Here is a 26,086-nt window from a genome sequence, read left to right as displayed (position 1 = left end):
GGACCTGAATGTGGCTAAATAAATGCTGAAAACTAGTTTGATATATCATTTCTGTCTTAACTCAGTGTTTGAATTTTTGTCATATAAAATACAGGAGAATGAAAATCATGCCATGCACTTAAGACTTTTATGAATAACTTGAAGTGACTCATGACTTTTGTGTGAGTGTGGTGCCTGCATATACATGCATGGTTTTATAGGGAGCCTGTGATATTTACTGTCACATTGTAGATTTGAACTTCTTTCAAGGTCAGCACTATTTACTAATTAAGTCACAGTGCAGTGTAGTGAAAAACAATGTCTTGTTTATGGCCTTGGGGGTAAAACCAGCTTCCAAAGACCACTTGGTGAGTGAAAGAAAGAAATTAATACTTTTCCCACTTAATTCAATTAAAAAAAAACACACTAAAATAAAACTTTTTTTTTGTTAAAACTGCTAATATTCACCAGTATTACTAATCACTTAAAAATACACAGAGCAATATTTAAAAAAGTAATAATAAATGCCTAAATGGAGTTTGGTATTGGTCCTTAATTATTGTACATCTCTTAAGTCTAATCTCATCTTTCTTCATAGGCTTGAATTTAGCATTTTTCTTACCTTGAACCATTTGTCTTGAAGCAAAAATCCTTATTGGCAATATACACTCTTGGCTTTAGGTCACAGAGTCATTGATTCATAAAATATTTGAGCTAGAAATCACTTGAGAGATCATCTAGCTTAATCCTTCACTTTTCAGATGAAACAGCTAAAGCCCAGAGGTGTTAAGTGACTTGCATCATGTCACATATGTTGATTCAGAGCCAGCACTAGACCCCAGATTCCCTGACTACTACCCCTTTGCCTGACACATACTAGGTGCTTAAATTAAAAAACAAAAACAAAACCAAAAACTCACATAATTCATCCACATTTCCCATTAGAACATGTCTTGTATTTAGTGGTAATGCTGGAATTTTTTTTTTCTTTTTTGCTGGGCAATTGGGGTTAAGTGACTTGCCCAGCGTCACACAGCTAGTAAGTGTTAAGTGTCCAAGGCAGGATTTGAACTCAGGTCCTCCTGAATCCAGGGCCAGTGCTCTATCCACTTCATCACTTAACTGCCCCTTGCTGGCAAATTTTTAACAACTGGCTCTTGGGGGCGGGGGGGGGGGGAAGGGGGCGGGATGTACCCAAGACACATTTTAAAATTTGATTTGTGTTATTAACATTTTCTCCATCTCATTAAGTCTAGACAATCACAAAACAATAAGTCAAACACTGATTTGTAGTAATTGCTTATTTCTGAATTGTAAGTGCTCATGCTGAACATTTTACAATCCATCTTGAGCCATTCCAAGCTGACTCCAGCACATCACTGCTTATATTAAATAAGCTTATTTTAAAATATTGCTTGAATAAAGGAGGTCACCTTTTCTCTTCCCCACAATGATAAGAATGTTAAAGTAGACAGTATAAAATAGATGAGTATCTGGTTCTAAGTATGAAATTACTTAATGGAACATGAGTATTTCCGAGTGGACATTCATGAAACCATCTGTTGATTTGTAGAACTGGTTTTAACTGAGTATAGTTTTCCTATGACTCCGTTAGCATATAGCATTTTTTAGTGTTCTTTTCAGGTCCATCCATTGGGACTTTATCTTAGAGAATCGTTCTGCTCACTATCCTTTTCCCCCAAAAGGTGCAAGATAATTCCTCCCAAGTTATAGCTCCTTTGTCCTCAGAACTCTTCCTTTTTTCTTTCCACATGGCTGGGGAGAAAGCCAGAAAAGAGATTACACATCTTTAGTATAATACTGCTTTAACCAGTGTGACCCCCCCAATTTGAGAGGAACGCTTCCCCTCCTTTTTCCTTTCCCTTCCTTAGCTGTGTACCCTTTTTGTAGTTAGTTTAGTAACAAGAGTGTGTGTGTGTGTTTGGGGTGGGGGGGAGGTCATGCGTGCACACATTATCATATACAAAGTTTATTTCATTATTGAGCTTGGAGTTAAAAGATCAAGGTTACCAGAACATGAATTTGAGAAACAGATTTAATAAGAATTTAAGACCAAGAAGTAAAATAACTTATATGCTTATGGGGTAATAGGAGGATTAAAAAATAGAATTGTATTAGTCATGATCAACAGATGCCAAAATCTATAGTGTCTTTTATTTTAAAGTGCTTATGGTTGAAAGATCCCGGAGGCAGTCAGGGTTTGGGTCATCTGAGTTTGTATTTTGGGTGAACCTTAAACTGAATCAGATGACCAACATCTAAATTAGGAATGAATTTAGAGATCAGGTCAGGTCCAATTTTTTCTTTCTTTCTTTTTTTTCTGGGGCAGTGAGGGTTAAGTGACTTGCCCAGGGTCACACAGCTAGGAAGTGTCAAGTGTCTGAGGCTGGATTTGAACTCAGGTCCTCCTGAGTCCAGGGCCGGTGCTTTATTCACTGCACACCTAACTACCCCCTAGGTCCAATTTTTTAATGCCCCTCCAAATGAGTGTGAATCTTGCCGTTTCTCCCAAACCCATCTTAGTCATCATTTAAGATGACCAGGAGTTGAACTTCTCTCTAGGATTATGGAACAAGGCCACATCTATTCAAATACCTATTCTAGAATGACTTAAAATTGAACAAGTGCAAGGAAAAAAGGCCTTGTGAGATTTGAACTGCTATTTATATCTTTTTCTTTTATCCCACAACTTTGCTCGAGTTTCTTTAAGGGTCAGAATTGTGTCTTTTTACCCCCCACAATACTTAGCACAATGCCTTAGACAGAGTAAAGAATAAATATAGATTATTTGACTGAAAACTTTGCATGACTTAGTCTGGGTTCCTAGATGCTGACGATACTTCTGAAAGTCTATACTTGCCTGGATAGCTTTGTCAACATACGTAGGGAATCCTTCACTAAAATCTAATTGAATCTCACTCATCAGTTCATTGACAAATATTTATAAAATACCTAATGTATGTCAGGCAGTGTGCTAGGTGTTACACTGACATAAAAGAAAGAGTTTCTGACTCAAGGAGCTAATATTCTATTACGGGAAGCAACATATATGTATATAAGACTACAAAATACATACATATATGTACTGTAGTTTATTTTGAGGGAGGATAGAGAGAGGGACATGCTAGCAGCTGGGAGGATTGGTATATTTCTCTTGTGGGTGGTAGCATTTGAGTGGAACTTTGAAGGAAACTAAGGATTCTAGGAAGTGAAGATGAGGAGGAAGAGCTTGTTTTTTGGTGGGGCAGTGAGGGTTAAATGATTTGCCCAGGGTCACACAACTAGTAAGTGTCAAGTGTCTGAGGCTGGATTTGAACTCAGGTCCTCCTGAATCCAGGGCTGGTGCTTTATCCACTGCACCACCTAGCTGCCCCCGAGAGCATTTCTAATATGGGAAGATGTAGCATCCAATACAGAGGTCCCTCACCCTGTACTCCCACCTGACCATACAGCTTTATCAGCCTATAGTGAACCCTTCAATAAAACCTAATTGAATCCTTCGTCCATCAGTCCATCAACAAATATATATATATATAAAGCTAGTATGTGCCAGGCACTGTGCTAGGTTTTGAGATTACAAACCTAAATATTTACTGTCATAGCTGAATAATAATAAGAATACCAGTTTGGCTGAACTGCAAGGAACATAAAGGAGGAGTAATGCATAATGAGAATGGAAAGATGTTTGGGGTCAGGTTGTGAAGGGCTCTAAGTACTGAAAAGAGGAATTTGTACTTTATTTGACCCTGGTCTAATCGGTCTATTCACAGTCCCCTGAATATACCTTTCACTTTCCAGCTTTGTCTCACACTTTCCCCCCCATTGTTTGGAAAACTTGTACTCCTTTCCACCAACATAAATCTTATTCTTCAAACGCAGGCTTAAATCCTACTTCTTTCACCAATCCTGGGCCTTTCTTGACCACCCCAAATCAAGATGATCTTTAGCATTAATTTATCATCTGTACTTATTTGACACTTTGTCATGTAGCACCATGCCTTGTTTAACAAACGTTTATTGAATGAAATTGAAGTATATCCTGCCCACTATCTTATATTGACTACCTTTTGCCATTAACTTATCTTTTTATGTATAGTAATTCCTGGAAGGTGGGAATCAAGCATAACATAGTTCTTGGTTTAAGATACATACATTGAGGGTTTGGGAGAGGAGAGGGAAATAAGTATTTAAATAGTTCCTACCATGTGCTAGACACTCAAAATATAGGTTGTACGTTAAACTATGCCTAACTTTCCTCTCCTTGGGGAGTGGGGTCATATCACTGCAAAATTTCCCATTCTTTTTATTTCAGTAACCAATTTCTCATTGATGAGAATCACTTTTAGGAGAAGAGTTTTCTTCATGAAGTTATCCAACTTTGAAGATGGACATTATCATTAAGGCAAGCTGAGAGAGACAGACACAGAAAGAGACAGATACAGAGAAGAGAGTGAGAGGAGAAAGAGAATAGATTACATAGGATAACAGGATCATACATCCAGAACTGGAAGTGCTTAGAGGTATCTGAGTCCAAAGCATCATTTTACAGGTGAGGAAACTGAGGCCCAGAGAATTGAAATGATTTGTCCAGGGTTACATAGGTAGTTCGTGTCAGAGTCAGAATACCAACCCAAGTCATGTAATTCAAAGTTCAGTTTTTCAAGTTTAGCATGTTTCTGACTGCCTAATATATTAATAATGTTAAAAAAAACTAAAGTTCCCCATAATTAGTATGTCATGCCTACATGCCAGACTGAAGATAGATTTCTTGAGCTCTTTATCTATTTCTTCCTTCTGTCTTCGTGGTCTGTAACATACTAAGGACTTACTACTCAACTGAAATAGTGTGTATGATATTACTGATGATAACGGAGATACAAGCATTTGATATTTAGCAACAGATAATAGGCAAAGCAAAGATTCTGAGATGGCAACTAGCCTAAGATATGATATTGAGACAGCAACTGAATAATAATTTATCTCTTTCATTATACAGCACAGTAGCTGTCACCATCAGCAATGTTATTCTCAAATATGAAGTAGAACAGTGTTTTAAAATTTAAAATGTTCAGGACAGATGTATTCTATGGATCTAGATCTTGTGTAGGGATGCGTATGTATTTGAAAAAGTTTTGTTGATAGTTTTGGCAACCGGGGCAGAAAAAAAAAAATTGACCAGTTTCCTTTCTAATACTGAAACCATAGCGAGGACTTTGCACAATAAGAAGAAATACCACAGCAGGGCTGTGTCTTCTATGCCTGATTCATAAAAGTTCTCAGTTCCATCAGCTGGATTTCAGTTTAGGGTATAGCAGTTTCTTGATGTTTGGTCCCACATTAACTTAAACAAGTTTGAAATTCTTCCTGTTCAACTCATTTTTGGAGAAATTTTAAGGAAAGCACAGTAGTCTTCTGGTTGTAGTTTTGTTGATTTTCACTAGAACCCAATACAAATGCTGGTGAAAGGTAGAACAGAATTGTTTGAATGCAATTTGGTACACTAATTCTTCTCTAGAGAACAAGAAGTAAATAAAATAAATAAATAAACTTCCAAGTACACCAAGAAGGATGAGCATCAAAAATTTATGCTGCATTTTGGAGATGCAGAGTTGATGGGATTAGCCCATTCAAGTTACAAGTAATTCAAGTATAAAGTTTGATCTTTATTTTAATCAGTCAGTAAGCAGTTGTTGAAGGAGCAGCTAGGTGGCACAGTGAATAGAATACTGGACTTAGAATCAATATCTTCCTGAGTTCAAATCCAACCTCAGACACTTACTGTGTGACCCTAGACAAGTCGCTTAACTCTGTTTACCTCAGTTCCTCATCTCTAAAATGAGCTGGAGAAGGAGAGACACACAATGTCTTTGCCAAGAAAACCCCCAAATGGGGTCATGGAGAGTTAGACACAACTGAACGATAAAAAGCATTTATTAAGTACCTACTATATGCGAGGCACTGAGCTAAGTGCTAGGGATAGACAAAAAGGCAAAAGATAGTCCCTGCTTTCAAGGAGTTCGCAAATCTAATGAGGGAGACAACGGGCAAATAGCTATGTTTAAACAAATAGTATACAAGATGAATCAGTAATAATCAACAGAGGGAAGGCATTAACATTAAGGGGGATCAGGAAAGACTTCTTATAGGAAGTGGGATTTTAACTGGGATTTGAAGGAAGTCAGGAGGTGGAGATCAGGAAGAGAAAGCATTCCAGTTATGAAAGACAACCAGTCGATATGGTCAGATTTGGGAAATGAAGTGTTTGTTTGTTTGTTTTTTTGGCTGAGGCAATTGGGGTTAAGTGACTTGCCCAGGGTCACACAGCTAGTAAGTGTCAAGTGTCTGAGGCTGGATTTGAACTCAGGTCTTCCTGAATCCAGGGCTGGTGCTTTATTCATAGCGCCACCTAGCTGGCCCTGAGGTGTTGTTTGTGCAGAACAAGGAGGCAAGTCACTGGTTCACCATGTACGTGGGGAGTGAAGAAGATATAAGAGGGCGGGTAGAAGGGGAGAAGGGAGCCAGACTGAGTGTTAAGAGTTTTCAGTGCCAGTGGATTTTATATCTGATCTTGGAGGGGTTATGGAGCCACCAGTTTATTGAATAGGGAGGTGACGGGGTCAGATCTGTGCTTTAGGAAGAACACTTTGACAGCCAAGTGGAGAATGGCTTGGATAGGAGGAGAATCGAGTCAGGGAGACTAATTAACAGGCTACTGGAAGAGTTCAGGTGTGAGATGATGAGGGCTTGTATCTGAGTGATGTTGGCCATATCAGAGAAGAGCAGGGAGCATGCATGAGAGATAAGACAAAGGTCCCTCTGCAATAGGATATTCAATTTCCATTGGCAATCTAAAAAGAAATGTTGTGATTTCATTCATTCATTCCTTTACTATTATTTTTGTTTTTGTTTTGGCAGGCCAATGAGGGTTAAGTGACTTGCTGGGGGTCACAGCTACTAAGTGTGAAGTGTATCCACTGCACCACCTAGCTGCCCCCCAGATGTTGTGATTTAAAAAAAAAATTATCTATTATATCTTTAGGGCAGTGTTTAGTTACTTTAAGGTGTACTAAATATTTTAACTATCTTAAAAAAGTTTCTGGATTGGGCTTTTTTTTTTTTTTTTGGTTAATTGTGTTTCAGCTCTCCATCAGTGTGATTTTTGATTTAAGGAGTAGATTTTAAATAACAGTCACATGGTCTTTGTTGAAGCTGGATGCCTTTACCACTGAAATGATTGTAATGTTATATTCTATAAAGATTGATGAGTTATAAAGACAATGAGGATGTTCTCACTCATTTAGCATTTTTTGTGTTTGTGTGAACAGGATTTTGCTTTAAAATATAAATTACTCAAGTATAATTGTTTGGACTTTCACAAAAAAAAAAAATAACAAGCATTGGTTTGGGAAATGTCCAGCAGGGGTGATTTGAAGACAGGGGCTTCAGAAGTCTGTATTTGATAGGGGGCCCTTAGAGGGTAACTCCAAGTGACTTCCATCAACCCCACCTGATATGCACTTTTAAACTTAGGATTCTTCATTACAGATGCGTGTACAGAGCCTCAATACCCCTGCAGTTTGACCTTGTGAAGTGTTTCATGGATTTAATGAGAGACAGATTGAGAGAAATAATGGATGGGCCACATGTTTGTTACCATCTCAGATCACTAGCTTGGAATGAAAGACTGCATTACATTACCCTGAGTTACATTAAGAGCACCCCCACCCCAGCTCCCTTGAGTTGTGCTGAGTCGGCTTAGAGAAATTTATTATTTGCAAAAACTTAGGGAAAATGGTATTAGTTTTTATTAAGATTCTGGTGATTGTACATATGTTACCAAATATGCTATATATTTTGCGAATCTCCTATACCTGAGTAGAAAACTTCTTCCCCCTCTGTTTTGCAAGGAAGGTAATACTTTTTTATACTTGCCAGTATAAAAATAGACTTTATGTAACACTAAAATTGATTTTTATATTATTCCACTGAGTTTTCATTTATCATAATTATCTACTAGATATATCCTTTCTCAATTGTTTAGTGACAGGTCAGATATTATTCTTGACATAGCCGAAGTTTATCTAAGTATGTCATATACCTTTAAAAAATAGCCATGTTAATGAATCAGTTTTTCCCCCTAAAAGTAGCTTTCATTTAGAATCAGATTATATCACTCTGTGTGTGTGTGTGTGTGTGTGTGTGTGTGTGTGTGTGTGTAATATAGAGCCACTTCAACAACTTATCTATGTTGATAGGCATCAGGGCTAAGAAAGAAAATGGAAATCTACAGCCTCAGACCCTTGACACTTACTAGCTGTGTGACCCTGGGCAAGCCACTTAACCCTCATTGCCCTGAAGAAAAAAAAAGAACATGGATATCTATAAGTAACCCCCCCCCCCCAATATAATGATGATGAGAGCTAGGATTTATATATCACCCTAGGGTTTGCAAAATGTTTGACAAGGATATTTCATTTGATCTTAACAACAACCCTGTGACTTAAGTAGTATTATCTTCATTTTACAGATAAAGAAACCAAAACAGAGTGACTTGTCCAGGTCACATAGGTTAAGAGTCAGGGGCAGGATTCAAACTCAGGTCCTCCTGACCCTGAGTCCAATGTTCTGTCTAGTACATTGAGCCTCCTCATAAAATATCATTTTAGCCATTAATCTCAATTCCTCTTTCCCTATCCTCAAATCTGTTCCCCAGAACTCTTTTTTCCCCCTGAGACAGTGGCATTTTATTAAAGGGTCCATAGGGTTTGTTACCCAAATATACAAAAGAGGCATGGTAGAACACAAAATGTCATTGGTTGATAGACCTTGCTCTTGAGGACCAAAAATGACATATTATTGGGGGGCGGGTCAGAACTCTTTATATTAAGGAGTATGTTATGTTATAGAATGGCAGTTGTGTGGCACAGTGGGTACAGTGCCAGGCCTGAAGTCAGGAAGACTCATCTTGCTGAGTTCCAATCTAGCTTCAGACATTGACTAGTTGTGTGACCCTGGGCAAATCACCTAATCTTGTTTGCCTCAGTTCCTCATCTATAAAATGAACTGGAGAAGGAAATGGCAAAGCTATTTCAGCATCTTTGCCAAGAAAAGCCCAAAGAGGTTAAACAGGACTGAAATGACTGAACAAAATATTTAGGAATCATATCAGATTGCTTTGTGTCTTGGGGAGGGGGGGATAGCAGGGAGGAAGAAAAATTTGGAACTCAAAATCTTATGAAAACAAATATTGAAAACTATCTTTACATGTAACTGGAAAATAATAAAATACTTATATGATTAAAAAACATTCGGGAATCAAAAAGCAGAGTTGTTTGAGTCCCATTCCTTTTGTTTTTCCTGCTCTCCTTGCCATGTTTATTTATAATTCAGTGGCCAAAAAACAAAAGAAAGGCACAAAAGTAAGGGAGTTGTATTATCAAAAAATACGTGATAACCCTCCTGAATAATGGTGGATTTCCTGAAATCTTTTGTTCCGGTCTCATGGCCAGTGTGATGCTATTCATTCTACTCCTGCTTACACTAAGCCTTTAAAAAGAATTGCTTCAATAAATACTTGGATTTGGATGTCTGAATAAAGTGGAGGAAATGGTTAGAAATAATGTATACGAGTGTTTATTTTTTATTTTTATTTATTTATTTTTTGGTGAGGCAATTGGGGTTAAGTGACTTGCCCAGGGTCACACAGCTAGTAAGTGTCAAATGTCTGAGGCTGGATTTGAACTTAGGTCCTCCTGACTCTAGGGCCGGTGCTCTATCCACTGCGCCAACTAGTTGCCCCCTATTTTAATTTTTTTTTAAAGAACAGAGTAGATCAATATTTACATTATACATTTAAAACATTTCAGGTATTCCTGGTTATGGACAAGAGTCCTTTACCCTTTAAAAGAAATCATAATAATAATATTGTGGTTTGTTTTTTCAGCTGCTAAACCCGGACTGTTACCTCCACCACCGGCTCTTCCCCCTAGACCTTTTGTGTCACAGGTAGGAACCAAATTTGATCCCAGTAATTTTGACATGAATGGTTTATATTGCTAACAGCACATAGCTGTTTGACTTATACAAATGAATCAGGCAGATTTTCATGTGGATGGCAATCTGCAAAAGAATCAGACTTTTATTATCCTTAAAAGGTGAGTTACTTGACAGGCCACCAAACAAGAGACTTTGTCCTTTGGACAAATCTCTGGCTATACAAGTTTGCTTTCTAGCAGAATTGGTGCAGTTATAGCCCACATGGAAGGGGACCAGGGCAGGGGAGCATGGGGCAGGGAGGTGTGATGCCCCTATAAGAAGTGGGTTACTTCATTGAAACTTTGCTGTTGTTTGTCCTTGGGTTCTCGAAGAGGACCAGTGACATCAGGAAGGACTTGCAAGTGAATTGGATTTAAGTGAGGCAAGGCTGTGCAAAGTTACCAGCCTCACTCTCTCCTCCAGAGCCATCTGGGTGCAGTGGCAAAACATAGGTCAGGATGACTGGCAATGGCTCCAATGCAGTGGGAGACCTTGGCCTTTTTAAGCTAAGGTCTTTCCCAAGACTCAGTTTGTCTGAGGCAACACCCATTTAGTGATTAATACTAGATAAGAAATGAGGCATGCAACATATATAGATATTGTTGTTGTTTTGTTTTTTTTGCTTTTTTGGTGGGGCTATGGGGGTTAAATGACTTGCCCAGGGTCACACAGCTAGTAAGCGTCAAGTGTCTTAGGCCAGCTTTAAACTCAGGTACTCCTGAATCCAGGGCCAGTGCTTTATCCACTGCACCACCTAGCCACCCCCTAGATACTGAAGAACAGTATCAGCTTATCTCAAAATCTTTCCACTTGTGGCTAAACAGTAGGGATGAAGCTGGTTGGCTGAAACTGAGTGGTCATCAGTGTGACACTGACTTGATATTGTATAGTCCCAGTACAGCCTTAAAGTCCTGTAGTGGCTAAGAACAAAATGCCAAGGCAGCAGAGAAGGGAAAGCTGTTTTGTATGCGAATTAAGTCTACCTCATTGACATTCCTTACCATGCTTATTCATCAAATCACCACCACTCCCCTGTTGATTAGAAGGAGGAAGAGTGCAATAAATTTAGTATGTTATGGGGCCTCCCTTTTATCAAGTCGACTGATGAGAAATGTTAACAAGGCAGTTTCTATAATTGTTTTATTCCACATTAACTTATAGGGATGACAACTGTCTTAGTTTCTTCTGCAAACATGCCCTTCCTTGAGTTTTATTCTCAGTTCTACCACTGAAATATTCCAATTTTCATCTCTCAATGAGAATTTTGTGGGAAATGTTAAGACATCTTTCACCGGGAAGTGTCCAGATTTCTTTCTTGTGACATTCCATAATTCTTTTTTGTTTGTTTGTTTTTTTGGGGGGAGCAATGGGGGTCAAGTGACTTGCCCAGGGTCACACAGCTAGTAAGTGTCAAGTGTCTGAATCCAGATTTGAACTCAGGTACTCCTGAATCCAGGGCTGGTGCTTTATCCACTGCGCCACCTAGCTGCCCCAACATTCCATAATTCTAAAGTGATAATCTACATGGAACAAATGGGTGACTTCAGATTAAGGTGAACAATTTCATGACCAGCTGAGTTACCTAACCCTAACCCATCTCCCCCCTCAGAACGTCGAGGTATTTGTTTCAAATTGAAGGATTAGAAGATATTTGGAAAGACTAGGTCTGTTTTCTTTGACTCAAGGACAAGTCGGAAATCCTTTTTATTACTGTCTCAGCATAACATAACTAATGCCTTTCACTGGTCTTCACCTAATCAAGTTGATCTAAGCGCTAAACCATTTTTTCTAGAGCACTAGTGCAACACTTAAATAGAAATGAAATGCCTTGTGCTACATATTGACTTAGAAAATAAAAAATAAACAGTATCTGTGTTTTATTGAATTTTTAATTATCTTGTTAAATATTTCCCAGTTACATTTTCATCTTGGTGTGAGCAGCCCTTGAGTGTGACACCTTTGTTCTAGACTCTTTGTCCTCACCTTGTAGCTGCCCCACAACCATCTTTTCACTCTGTCGCTAACACTAAAGTCTTTCTTCCTTTGTAATTACTGCTTTCTTCATAGACATATAACTCTAGCCGAAGCTGCTAGGCTTATAAGAAATGGAGCCGCATAGCCCCAAAGGCTTAAAGGCCTTATCATCATTATCAGGCAAGGATCTGGACCACTGAGTGGAAATTAAGGAGGGGTAACATGGTATAATGGATAGAGCATGGGAGTTATAGTCAGGAAAATTAGAGTTCAAATCTCACCTTAGACATTTACTACTTTGTTTGGCCCTCGGAAAAGTCACTTAACCTCTCTTGGCCTCAGTTTCTCCTTCTGTAAAATGAAGGGCTTGGATTTCATGGTCTCTCAGGACCCTTCCAGCTCTAAATCTTTCATCCTAAAATCCTAATTCCAGTGTTATCCTTATAAGAAATTGGGATTTTGTCAATGCAAACCAGATGGAATCCCAGAAGCAAGAGTCATCCTCACATACTTTTTTTTTTTTCAGTGACAGCTCTCCAGAATCCCAACCTGGTGACTAGTAGCTAGTATGTTGTACCAGCATGAAGTCACATGGAGAAAGCTGGTCTCTAAAAAGCCTTCATGGGGCAGCTAGGTGGCGCAGTGGATAGAGCACCGGCCCTGGATTCAGGAGTACCTGAGTTCAAATCTGGATTCAGACACTTGACACTTACTAGCTGTGTGACCCTGGGCAAGTCACTTAACCCCCATTGCCCTGCAAAACAAAAAACAACAAAAAAACCCCAAAAGCATTCATGATGGTCCTCACTTTTCTATATTCTTTCCTCTGCTCTGCTATCTGGAGCCTTTGATTACTTGGGTTGAGCCTTCCACGAGTGTATTGAGGTAGAACTTGTTCTTCGTACTTATGTATCCAGAAGTGAAGATCTTCATGCGTTTTCTTGTTTGTCTGGCAGGCTTTACACCATAACACAAGCAGTGACTCTGTCAGTCAACCCAAACCTCCAGGCCAGCTTCCAGGCTATGGTGATTTCAGACTTCCGGAGCAGGTGGGTAACAAAGACAAACACAGATTTCTTTATTCTATCTCTTCTTAAGCCTTTTCTTTTTTCTACAAAAATTGTTTTCAATGAACAACAATTTGTTTTCTCTTCTTCCTTTACCTTCAAGTGAAAAAACAAAAGCAAAATCCTCCTAACAAATATGTAAGATAAAGTAAAACAAATTCCCATGGTGTGTGTGTGTGTGTGTGTGTGTCTGTCTGTCTGTCTGTCTGTCTATCTGTCTGTCTATATGTCTATCTGTCTGTCTGTCTGTCTGATTCTGCACTCCACATCCATTACATCTCCTTTAGAAGATGGTTGGATTTGAACCTTAGACAAATGCTGACAAAGGACTTCTCAGTATGGCATGCCTGCTTCAAAGAAGGCACTGTGCACTGTGAGTAAAACAGAATTGCAGTAGCTCAAAAGAAACAAGGGATGTGCCAATTTAGAGACATCTCCACCTCAAATGTTCATATGCACTATTTGTGCCTGACCTATGGTAGAGCCTTCCTAGCTCATAGTGGTCTGATCATCCACAGTCAGACACGATGTACCTTGACCCCAATTTAATGTTTTGCCCTCTTGGAGAAAAAAAGGACAACAACATAACCTAACCTTTAGAAGGTGGGTAGCCTGTCTCATTGTCAGTCCTTTCCAATCATGGGTGGTCATTGCAATGATCAAAGTTCCTTTGACTCTCTCAAAGTCTTTAAAGTGGTATTATTGTTGTATGCACTGTTCCCTTGATTCTGCTCACTTCACTCTGCTTCTGCATCACTTCATACAAATCTTCCCAGGTTTCTCTGAACCCTTTTGTCATTTCTCCTGGAAGAATATTCAGTCATATTCAATTACCTTATATTCAGTTGCCACAATGTGTTCAGCCATTCCTCAACTGATGGGGACCTCTTAACTTCCAGTTTTTTGCCACCACAAAAAGAGCTACTATAAATATTTTTATACACAGGGATCCTTTTTCTTCGATCTCTTTTGAGTATATGAGATTAGTGGTGGTATGCTTGAGTCAAAGGGTTCTCTAACTCTTTTTTTGCTGCATGATTTCCTTGAGGAGGAAATTACTATGTGATGTACTATGTAAATCTAGTACGGTGAAATCTAACTTTTGTGTTATGGTCAGTCATGTGCAGAAAAAGACAATAGCATTTCATAACATTGCCTTCTGGAAGAAATCCTGAGAAATCAGTGTAAGGTCCTTCCTGTGGGCTCTTATGGAGGCTGGTGCATTCTACTTCTTCTTCTTCTTTTTTTTTTTTTGCAGGGCAATGAGGGTTAAGTGATTTGCCCAGGGTCACACAACTAGTAAGTGTCAAGTGTCTGAGGCCAGATTTGAACTCAGGTCCTCTTGAATCCAGGGTCAGTGCTTTATCCACTGTGCCACCTAGCTGCCCCTACTTCTTTTTTAAAGATATTAAGAACAACAATTTGTAGCCTCCCTTAAGAGAAGCCCTTGGGCTGCATTGTATAAATGTAAGCTAATGTAATTATAAAGCATTTTTTTTTTGCGGGGCAATTGGGGTTAAGCAACTTGCCCAGCGTCACACAGCTAGTAAGTGTTAAGTGTCTGAGGTCGAATTTGAACTCAGGTACTCCTGAATCCAGGGCCGGTGCTCTATCCACTGCACCATCTAGCTGCCCCTATAAAGCATTATATTAATGTAAGCTATTATTTTCATCACCTAATTTCATTAATATTGTAGTTAGTTAAATATTGCATCTTTTTGAAATTGGTTGTTCCAACAGTCAGTCAATAACCACTCATTGAGCATTTATTATATGCCAGAACTGTGCTGCGTACTGGGAAGACAAAGGCTAAAAACATAGTCCCTGTCTTCAAGGAACTCATATTCTAATGGAGGAGACATCATGCACTAACTGTGTATATAGAAGATATATACATTGTGAAGAGAAAGTCATCTCAGAGGGGAAGGACGAGCAAAGCTATTAAAACCTAGTCATTTCGGGGCAGCTAGATGGCGCAGTGAATAAAGCACCAGCCCTGGATTCAGGAGGACCTGAGTTCAAATTTGACCTCAGACACTTGACACTTACTAACTGTGTGACCCTGGGCAAGTCACTTAACCCCCATTGCCCTGAAAAAACCCAAACAAACCAAAAACCTAGTCATTTCCCCATGGAGCAGTTAAAAATGAAAAAAGAAATTTTAGCTTCAAAGAATCCTTGAAGTTTCAACTGGAACTTGCTTCTTGGAAGTTGATTATCCAGTTGGGGGCTCATCAAAGCCCTCTCCTTTTCCTTCTTCCAGCTTGCCACTTTGAGACCACTCACTGTTTAACAGTCCAATCCCATTAGAAAGAAATCCAGGGGATTACCCAGATTCTTCTGTTGCTCGGGAATTTTTTCACATGAAGTGTTTCTTGACACAAGTGGCCAATCAATCAAGTCTTAGACATCTTTTCTTTCTTTCTTTTTTTTTTTTTTGAAGAAAAATTGATGTGGAGCTATTTATTATAGAAGAATATCAACAGTTGTGCCTATGTTACAAAGTAGACCTTGTTAGAAAAAAGAAAACTAGGTGAAATTAAAGTCATCCGGGGTCCCACCTCCCTTTTTTAGCAGCTCACAGAAAAGATTTGGTGGGGGGTGGTGGTGGTGGGGGGGAGAAGCTGATATAATTGGTGGAAAATGGCAGTTTTGGGATCAACTGTGGATTTCATTTTCTTGAGTCTTAGTCCCCAGTATTTTTTTCTACATATAAATATTTTATTATTTCCAGTTATATTTAGAGATAGTTTTCAATATTTGTTTTTATAAGATTTCTAGTTTCAAATTTTTCTCCCTCCTTCTCCCCTCCCCCTCCCCCTCCCAAAGACAGCAAGTAATCTGATATAGGTTATATATGTACAATCACATTAAGCATCTTAGTCCTCAGTATTATGATGGATGAGTACAACTTAGATATTCTAAGTGAAAAGAATTAGTCACTTATAAGATGTACTCCTTTAAGATTTTGGCCAATCAGCAAAATTTCCATTCAGAGATCTGTGTACACATACTACAGAAATGCATTTGTGTGTTTGCAGATATATTTATTCATAACCATACATCCATATAGGATATGATCAAATGAAATTCTATCATCTATCTATCTATCTATCTATCTATCTATCTATCTATCTATCTAATACTCTGCAAATCTTGGAGTGCTATGTAAATGCTAGCTGTTATTCTTATATGCATGTATAATTGCATGTTCTATAAATATCTAGATATTTATATCACCCATTATCACCCACACAATGTGAAAATGAACTATTAAGTGAGATAAGATGTATAAGTTTTCAGTATAAAATAGAATTTAACTGACCCCTAGATATACAAGCAAAGCCATGGTTAACATCTGGACTAAGTTATCAAAGTGGGAGCCCTTGGTTTAAAAATCATGAATAAATTCAATAGAGGTAGATCTGCTTTCATACTAGAAAGAAGAACATGAAGAACCCAAGTGAAAAAGAGTAGACACTATGTGCTTAGTATTACTCTTCTGGAAAACTTTCCATACTCTTTCTTATGGAGTTTAATGATAACAATAAAAATAACAATAAACAAATAGAATTTACAAAGCACTTTAAAGTTTGCAAAGTGATTTACCCATTTGATCTCATTTGATCCTCCTAAAATCCCTGAAATTTCTTAGTATTCCCATTTTATACTTGAGGACATTGAGCCAGATAGAGTTTAAGTGACTTGCCCAAGGTTATACAATTTAATATCTGAGGCTGGATTTGAATCTGAGTTTTTCTGACACCAAGTCCTTCACTCTATCCATTGCATTTGGAAAGTAAATCTATGAGCCTTAGTCTTTAAGTAAGGTGGTTGCAACAAATGCCAGATAATATACGTGTATGAATTTCATGAGAGCAGGAATTATACAGAATGGGAGACAAATAATTTGTAAGTAATTAGAAAAGAAAATAGGGGCAGCTAGGTGGCGCAGTGGATAGAGCACCGGCCCTGGAGTCAGGAGTACCTGAGTTCAAATCTGGCCTCAGACACTTAACACTTACTAGCTGTGTGACCCTGGGCAAGTCACTTAACCCCAATTGCCTCACTAAATAAAAAAAGAAAAGAAAAGAAAATAGTGATTACTAGGAGCCAGCATGAGTTTGTTAAGAACAAGTCTTGATAGGAGAGTAACTTGTGCTTATAGTTTCTGCTGCTGGGGAGACTGAGGTTGATAGATCTCTTGAGATTAGGATTTCTGAGCTGCAGTGTGCTAAACCAATCCAGTGTCTGCATCAATTTCTGGGAGCAGAGGTTTCTCAGGCTTCCTCAGGAAGAGTGAACTGGGTTAAGTCAGGCATAGAGTAGGTCAAAGTAGTTTTGCACATCAGCAGTGGGATCAAGTCCATGAAAGGCTACCTTACTTCCAGCCTGGCAAATTTAATAAGACAATGTTTCAAAAGCAAAAAATAAAAGAGGGAGAGAAACTAAGATGGTAGAGTGAAGTTAACAATTTTCCTGAGCTTTCCCAAACTACCCCTCTAAAAAAAAAGCTTTAAAAAGTGCCTCATATTGAAGAAAATAACTCCTTAAAAATCAGGATTGGTCAAGTGGAAACTAATGACTGTTTGAGACACCAAGAAACTGTAAAACAAAGTTGAAAGATTGAAAAAATTAGAAGAAAATGTGAAATACCTCATCACGAAAACAACTGACCTAGAAAATAGATTAATTTTTTGTTTGTTTTTTGTGGAGCAATGAAGGTTAAGTGACTTGCCTAGCGTCACACAGCTAGTAAGTGGCAAGTGTCTGAGGCCAGATTTGAACTCAGGTCCTCCTGAATCCAGGGCCAGTGCTTCATCCACTGCACCATCTAGCTTCCCCCAGATTAAGGAATTATTAAGAGTTATTAGACTACCCCAAGGGGGAAAAAAAAGAAAACAAATCTTGTCAGGCTAATCTTATTTGCTGTTTAAAAGAAAAGCTTGATTAACCAGGTAGATTGGGGAAGTACTACGAAGCTAGTATATCTTTGCTGAATTTCAGCAAAGCTTTTGATAGTCTTTTAGGATATCCTTTTGGATAAGACCTAGAAATGTGGGCTGGATGATAGGTGAATTTGTAGCTGGTTAGGGGAAAAAAGCTGATTAATAGATTGAAATTAACTTGAAAGGAACTCCCTTGAGTTTAGCAACTTAGATGAAGACAAGTTATAATCGAAAATGATTCATAGCTGGAAGGATTGCTAACCCATTAAATGATGAGTTCAAAACCCAAAAAGAGTTTTGAAAGGTTGGAAAAATAGAGCAAATCTAACAAGTTAAAATTAAATAAGTATAAATTTTGCTTAGGTTAAGGATATCAATAGCTCAATAAGAGGATTAAGGAGATACAGCTAGACAAAAATTCATGTGAAAAAGATCTGAAGACTTTCATTAGCCACAACTCCATAGGAAGCAGCAGGATTGATTTGATAACCTGCATTAGCAGAAGTTTGGGCCCAGGAAAGGTACTTCTGTACCTCAGGCAAGGTTTGGAAATATCTATACAGTAATGGTTGCCAAACATTTTTAGCCTTTTCTGGCCACAAAGGGTGGCATTTTTAGACATAAGAGGATGGCTGAGGAAAGGCAGTAACCTCTTGGAGCTCCTCACATGATCATGCCAAAAACCTCCAAATAATGCCATAAGAAGAATAAGAGCATTTGTAAAAAGTAACATTAAAAAGTGTGTCATGGTTTATATTAGTCATTTGCCAGAGAAATATATCATGATCATGATCATGATCAATCATCACTAGCATTTACATAGCACTTTAAAGTTTTCAAAATATTTTACATATGTTTTCTTTTTTTTTTTTTAGTGAGGCAATTGGGGTTAAGTGACTTGCCCAGGGTCACACAGCTAGTAAGTGTTAAGTGTCTGAGGCTGGCTTTGAACTCAGGTACTCCTGACTCCAGGGCCAGTGCTCTATCCACTGCACCACCTAGCTGCCCCTACATATGTTTTCTAATTTGCTCCCCATAATAATCCCTGAGGTAGGTCCTATTATTATTCCCATTTTTACAGATGAAGAAACTGCAACTGAGAAAGGTGAAGTGAAGTTCACCCAGGATCACACAGCTAGTGAATGTCTGACTACCAGTCCAGTCTTCAAGTCACTACACCACCTAGCTGCCCCTAGTCCTAGCCCAGAAAAGGTAGTGAGGGGTCATAGCCCCTCTGTGGTTCTTTGCTGGTCAGACCACATGTAGAGTGCTGAGTCTATTTTGAGGTGCTATATTTTAGGGGAGCATTGACTAAATGAAGGTAGTACTTCATAAGAAGTAAAGTTGTCTTGGAGGAGGATACATTTGAGTTGGGTTGTTGTTTTTTTGTTTCGTTTTTTTGGGTGGGGCAACAAGGGTTAAGTGACTTTCCCAGGGTCACACAGCTAGTAAGTGTCAAGTGTCTGAGGCTAGATTTGAACTCAGGTCCTCCTGAATCCAGGGCCAGTGCTTTATTCACTGTGCCACCTAGCTGCCTGCTGAGTTGTGCTTTAAAGAACACGTAGGAATTTAATAATCAAAGAAAAGGAGAAAGGACATACTTCAGGTATTGAGAATAGTATAAGTGAAAAATCACAGAGGAAGAAAAGAGAAAGGCATGTTTGAGTAGCAGAACAAGATCCACTGTGGCTGGAAATTCAAGTGCATGGAGTATAGCTATATGTAAAAATGCTGGAAAGTTGGCATAATAATGTTTTCAAAGAGACTTGAATGCCAAGAAAAGGAGTTTAAATTATATTTGGTGTCAACAGGGAGTCACTGAAGATTTTTGAAAAGAAGAGGGACATTCTTCTATGTAAGAAATATTTTTCTGGCAGTGTTATAAAAGGGTGACTTAGAGGTGAGTGAAAGTAGAGGTGCTATTAGGAAACTTGCAATAATGTAGGTGCTAGTGTTATCACTGGAAATAAAGAAGAAAGGAAGTGATTGCAAGAGTAAAATTCTAATAATAGTAATAATAATAATAATAATAATAATAATGCTTTAAGAATCACAAAATTCTTTACATATGCTATCTCATTGGACAGAACAAAAGTGTTAGAATTCAGAGAAAAGAAAAATTAAATCTAATTGAGGGGATCAAGACAAAGATTCTTGGAGAACAGAGATTTAAGATGCACCTCAATATGTAGTATTTTAACAGGTAGAGATGGAGGAAGGGCATTTCAGCAATAGAGATGTGCAAATAAAGGTAAAAACATGAAGGGTTCTGAGGGCAGCTAGGTGGCACAGTGGATAAAGCACTGGACTTGGATTCAGGAGGACCTGAGTTCAAATTCAGCCTCAGACACTCAACACATACTAGCTGTGTGACCCTGGGCAAATCACTTAACCCTCATTGCCCTGCAAAAAATGCAAAACAAAACAAAAAAACATGAAAGGCTCACTCAGGGGATGACATGAGTATGTATGTATAGAAATATAATGAACAATAAAATTAGCAATATAAGTTGAGGCTAAATAATTAATAGAGGGCATCTAATACCATGCTTTTTTCAGTAGCTAGTGGGGAGAAATTGAAAGTTTTTCTGTTCTTTGGAAAGATTCAAGGTGGTATGGTGGGCTGAATTAAAGTGGGGAGAGACTGGTGGTCAAGAAACCAATTAAAGGTAATATGAAATGATGCTAGAAAGTAGGGAAAAATCAGGTTTTGGAGAGACTCAACAGCCAGGCAAATGGGTTTATGCTTTCCTTTGTAGGCAGTAGGCAGCCAATAATGATTTCTGAGCAGAGATAGCAGTCATTCGGTCAATTAACAAGCATTTATTTAAATGACCACTATTTGTTGGGCACTGTGCTAATAAAGACAAATAAAACACAAATTTTATTTGGGAATACACTGGGATTATACAGAGATACAAATAAAAAGAATGAGAAAATTTTACTTTCAAAACGTATACCTTCAGAGACAGCTAGGTAGTGCAGCAGATAAATCACTGGCCCTGGATTCAGAAAGCCCTGAGTTCAAATTTGACCTCAGACACTGAACACTTACTAGCTGTGTGAACCTGGACAAGTCACTTAACTCTCATCTCCCCCCCCCCCCCCCGAAAAAAAAGTATAGATTCTAAGCTTCTATTAGGGGAGACAAGTATAGATAGATATAGATATCCATTTACACACAATAAACACATATAGAATAAATACAGGGTAGTTACATAAAGAGTAGCTATGGAGAGGAGGCCTTGTAGTTTAGGAAGAATCAGGGAAGACTCTGTGTGGAAGATGATACTTGAACCAAGTCTTGGAGGCCAGGGATTCTGTGAGGCAGAGGTGAGGAAGGGTGCATTGTAGACATGGGGAATGGCCACTGTAAAGACGTGGAGATGGGAGAACAGAAAAACGACCAGTACAGCTGGATCCGAGAGTTCAGGAAAGGAAGTCATATATAATTAGTCAGGAAAGATAGGTTGGGCCAGGGTGTGAAGGACTTTAAAGACCAAACAGCAGAGTATATGTTTTATCTGAGAGTTAATAGGCAGCATCTGGAATTATTCAGTAGGACAGTGATGGGGTCAACTTTGCACTTCAAGATCACTTTGGCAGCTGAGCAGATACATGTGGAAAGATGATTATTTTGATCATGAAGGTGTTAACTGGCATGGTGGCAGTGGTTATTAACAAACATAAGAGATGTAGCTGAGGTAGAATCAGTCGTGCTTACAAATAATTGGATGCAGGAGCAAGGAGTAGGAGGAGTTAAAGATCGTTCTAAGATTTGGAGATCGACTCACTGGAAAAATCAGTAGTACTAAGGAAAGTCAGGGGGATAAAGTAGGTTTTTTTTTGGGGGGGATGGCGAGGAATGGTGGTATTAGATGTGTTGATTTTTAAGTAGAGATAGCCATGAAGCATTTGAAGGAAGAGCCTTGGAGCTCAAGAGAAAGCTCAGGGTTGGATATTAAGATCTTGGCAGCATCTACATAGTTGTGATCATTCAAACCATTGACTGCAAAAAAACCCCCAAAATCAAAAAACAAAAAACCATTGACTGTAAGGGAAGGAGAGAAGAGACCATAGACTTTTGGGAAGCCCATGAATTTTGAATGCCAAGCAGGAGAACAGTGAGCAAAGATAGAGAAGGAACAGCCAATAGATCAATCAATAAACTTTTATTAAGGACTTATTATGTGGCAGGTAGGGGCAGCTAGGTGGTATGCACGGGGCCTGGAATTAGGAAGATCTGAATTCAAATGTGACCTCAGATACTTACTCGCTATGTATTCCTGGGCAAGTCACTTAATCCATATTTACCTCAGTTCCTCTTCTGTTAAAATGGGGACACACTGGAAAAGGAAATGGCAAACCACTCCAGTATCTTTGCCAAGAAAGTTCCATGGACAAAGTCCATGGGGTCATATAGAGTTGGACACAACTCAACAACAACAACAACAAGTGTGTTAGGTGCTGTGCTAAGCTCTGGTGATAGAAAAAGAGGCAAAAGACAGTCACTACCCTCAAGGAGCTTATAATCTAATGACATAATTAGGAGAGGAGAAAGACTTTTTGTCTTATTTCCTTTCTTTTCCTGAAATGCCAATTAACCACAGCAGTACCTCAGATATTTTGTTCAGCATTTTGGAAGGGAACCATAAATATAAGCAAATGGAAGTATGACCTTGAGGTACACAAAATGAGGCATCCCTATGTCAGTCAATCAACAAGGGTCCAAGTGCCTACTAATAACTGCTACTACTGATAATTAACCTTTCTATAGCAATTTAAGGTTTGCAGAGTGCTTTACAAATATCTCCTTTTATTGTGTCACAACCTCAGGAGGGAGCTACCATCCTTTCATTTAGTGAAAGATTCCTTTTTGTCCTCTGTTTTCATTTTTAGCAACATAGTCCATATTGATATGAAAAATTTCTTCCAGTAGTATGCCATTTTGTTAGGTGTTGGACAAGGATCTTGCATGCCGAGTATCTAGAGTTAAATCATTATTTAAGACATTCTAAGCTTTGTCCTTCTCACTATTCCACTTTTTTGCCTCTCTGCTACCATCTACTGTAGAAGGAGAAGGAAACTGTATAAGACTGAGGGCCACTTTGTGTTTTTCTTTCTTTCATGAGTCATGATGGCCAAATAGTCATCACTTATTCACAGTTTGTCACTGGGACAATACTCAGAGCCTTCATGGTAGAGCCTGTCAGATCTATGCAAAACCTTATAGAACCCAGCATCACCTCTATTATCATATGATAAGGCATCAGGGAAGGACTTTGGCGGTGTTAAGAGTCTGATTCTTTATCATCCAAATGTAAATTCCACTTTTCTGCCAAAACTAATTTCTTTTTTATTCATGTGCTCATGTCATTAATTAAAATGAGAATTTCATTTCTTTAAAAAAAAGTTTGATATATTGTTGTATAGTATACCGTAATCCATGTGTTCAGTGTCTTCTAGTTTTGAAAAAAGTTAGAGATTTTGCTTTTTGGCATGGCAGATTGTCTTGCTTTTATTTAGGTATAATTTGGTCTTAAAGATAGACTCATTTTTCAGTTGTTTTTCAGTAGTGTATGCCTCTTCATGACCCCATATAAGGTTTTCTTGGGAAAGATCCTAAAGTGTTTTGCCATTTCCTTCTCCAACTCATTTTACAGATAAGGGAAATGAGACAGAGTTAAGTGACTTGCTTAGGGTCACATAGCCAGTAAGTGTCTCAGGCCAGCTTTGAACTCATGAAGACGAACCTTCTTGCTCCAGGCCCAGTGCTCTATCCACTGCCCCATCTAGCTTCCCTAAGGATAGATTCGCATAGGAGCAAAATCATTGTTGAATGGTGAACAAATAACGTATCTAAAAATCTTTCTTGGCATTTTGTTAAGTGGAGGCAATTAATTCTTGTCTAAAGACATTTCTTTACATGTAAAGAAAACACAGGTTTCAATAAAATATTTTGTGAGGTTTACTTTGTCCAATGGCCAAAATAAAATACCCTAAATGAAAATCAGATGCTTGTAAATCCAATTCATACTCCCTTGTAGGTTATACCAATTTGATTTTGTTTTAAGTAGAGAATTAGAATAGACTATTAATGCTCCTGTGTGGGTTATAGTCATTTTTGAAGTGAGCATTTTGACATTTTGTGCAAATTTTATTGCCTTTTACTCAACTTTTATCATGAGTTCTCAGATTACTCAAGTAGCTTATCAGAGCTCCAGGTCTGCAGAGTGCTAAGAAATGGCAGATTTCTAATGGTTTTACTTTCATCTTTATTACTTTCAGTTATTATAGACAGCAGTAAAATGAGCCAGTGGATAACTGTGCTTTGGGCTAATCTGTGTTTGAACTCCAGAGTTCAATAAGGTATCTCTTCAGGATTTCTTAAAAGAAGGCACTGGTCACAAACCTATTTTCATAGGTCATGAAAGACATTTAATCTGGGTATGCTGTCGTCAATGACAGACTCCACTCCATTGTTAAGGTAGGAGGTGAATTTTTGAGGCTTAAAAACAAAACAAATGAGCCATACAGTTTGACAATTACTGGATAAACTAGCAAAAAGATCAAGAACAAAAGTGTAGGTAAAATGAAGGATAGATACCAAAGGTAAGTTTCTGAAAGGTGGGGGCAGAGAAGTGAAATGTAAGTCTAAGTAAAGGAATAGCAGAAAAAGGGGAAAAGTAGATTTTAACGATATTAAAAAGACGAGCAATGGAAAATCACTTATAGTGACAATAATGTTAACTATGAATTCAGTTCAGTAGGCAACTCATACTAAACACTTAATGCTACTTCACTGGAGAAGGAAATGGCAAACCACTCCAGTATCTTTACCCAGAAAACTCCATGGAGGGGATGGTCCACTGAGTTTCAAAAAGTTGGACACAACTAAATGACAAAACAACAACGAAATGCTTCATAGCACTACTGGCATTCATTTCAAAACAGTTTTAGAAAGAACAGTGGACCTGATGTAGTTCTACCTCAGACTGCTCAGCCTCAGTTTAATCATTTGCAAAATGAAGGCATTGGATCAGATGTTCTTGTGTTGTTGTTGTTGGGTTTTTTTTTTTGTTGTTTGTTTTTGGTGAGGCAGTTGGGGTTAAGTGACTTGCCCAGGGTCACACAGCTAGTAAGTGTTAAGTGTCTGAGGCTAGATTTTGAACTCAGGTAGTCCTGACTCCAGGGCTGGTTCTCTATCCATTGCGCCACCTAGCTGCCCCCCCCTTTTTTTTTAACATGATCTCTTTGCTACTTCTGTTTTCTGAAGGATGAAACAGACAATGAGGCAGGCCAAGAATTTAGGAGCCTATATACACACTCTTTGACCTAGCAATACCAATATCAAGTCTGAAGCCTAAAAAGACAAAAGAAAGAAGGAATGGATCCATATTTACAAAAATGTTTTTAACAGCTCTTTTTGTGGTGGCAACAATTTAGAAACTAAGGTGTTGCCCATCACTGGGGAAGGTGCTGAACATATTTTGGTATATGAAATATTGTTGTGTTGTAAGACATGGCTACTGTGCTAGGCTTGGAGTGAAGAAGAACTGAGTTCAAACCTGGCCTTAGACACTTAGTAGCTGTGTGACCCTGAGCAAGTCACTTAGCTGTTTGCCTCAGTTTCCTCATCTGTAAAATTAGCTGGAGAAGGAAATGGAAAACCACTCCATTATCTTTGCCAAGAAGAAATCTAAATAGGGTCATAAAGAGTTGGACATGACTGAAACGATTGAACCACAAAAATAAATGCTCATGCTATACTTGTTTGCTGTGGTAATTGGTTTAGTAGTCATGTCTTGGCATTTTTCTCTATTCCTCTCCATTTTTAAAGCAAATGCATAGTAACTGACAGACGAAATGCTAAATAATCAAGATGTTTTGATCTCGAAGGTACTGAGAAATACTGCTCTATGAACTGAAAGAATTCTGGTGCAGGGCATCCTGTTTAGGACCAGGATAATCCTCTTACTCTTTTCTTGGAAATTTGAGAAAGGGTGATTCTGGAGAGCAGGGACCCACCCCGTGGTCAGTCTGGGGAAGCCTGTGAGGCCC

At 38.5% G+C, this 26,086-nt stretch overlaps 1 protein-coding gene across 7 annotated transcripts in view; it reads left to right on the top strand.

The window, feature by feature from the left end:
- Nucleotides 1-26,086, top strand: part of REPS2 (RALBP1 associated Eps domain containing 2) — a 275,952-nt gene that overhangs the window by 217,981 nt on the left and 31,885 nt on the right. For all 7 annotated transcript variants that reach the window (XM_043995038.1, XM_043995040.1, XM_043995037.1 and 4 more), the window contains 2 exons: nt 9,944-10,005; nt 12,966-13,058. In XM_043995038.1, the coding sequence (XP_043850973.1) occupies nt 9,944-10,005; nt 12,966-13,058 (155 nt within the window). The remainder of the gene's footprint in view (nt 1-9,943; nt 10,006-12,965; nt 13,059-26,086) is intronic.

Source organism: Dromiciops gliroides, chromosome 3 (assembly GCF_019393635.1).
Source record: "Dromiciops gliroides isolate mDroGli1 chromosome 3, mDroGli1.pri, whole genome shotgun sequence".
In the NCBI taxonomy this organism is placed as follows: Eukaryota; Metazoa; Chordata; class Mammalia; order Microbiotheria; family Microbiotheriidae; genus Dromiciops; species Dromiciops gliroides.
Note: the sequence above shows the minus strand (reverse complement) of the source record. Positions and strands in the feature narration are given on the sequence as shown.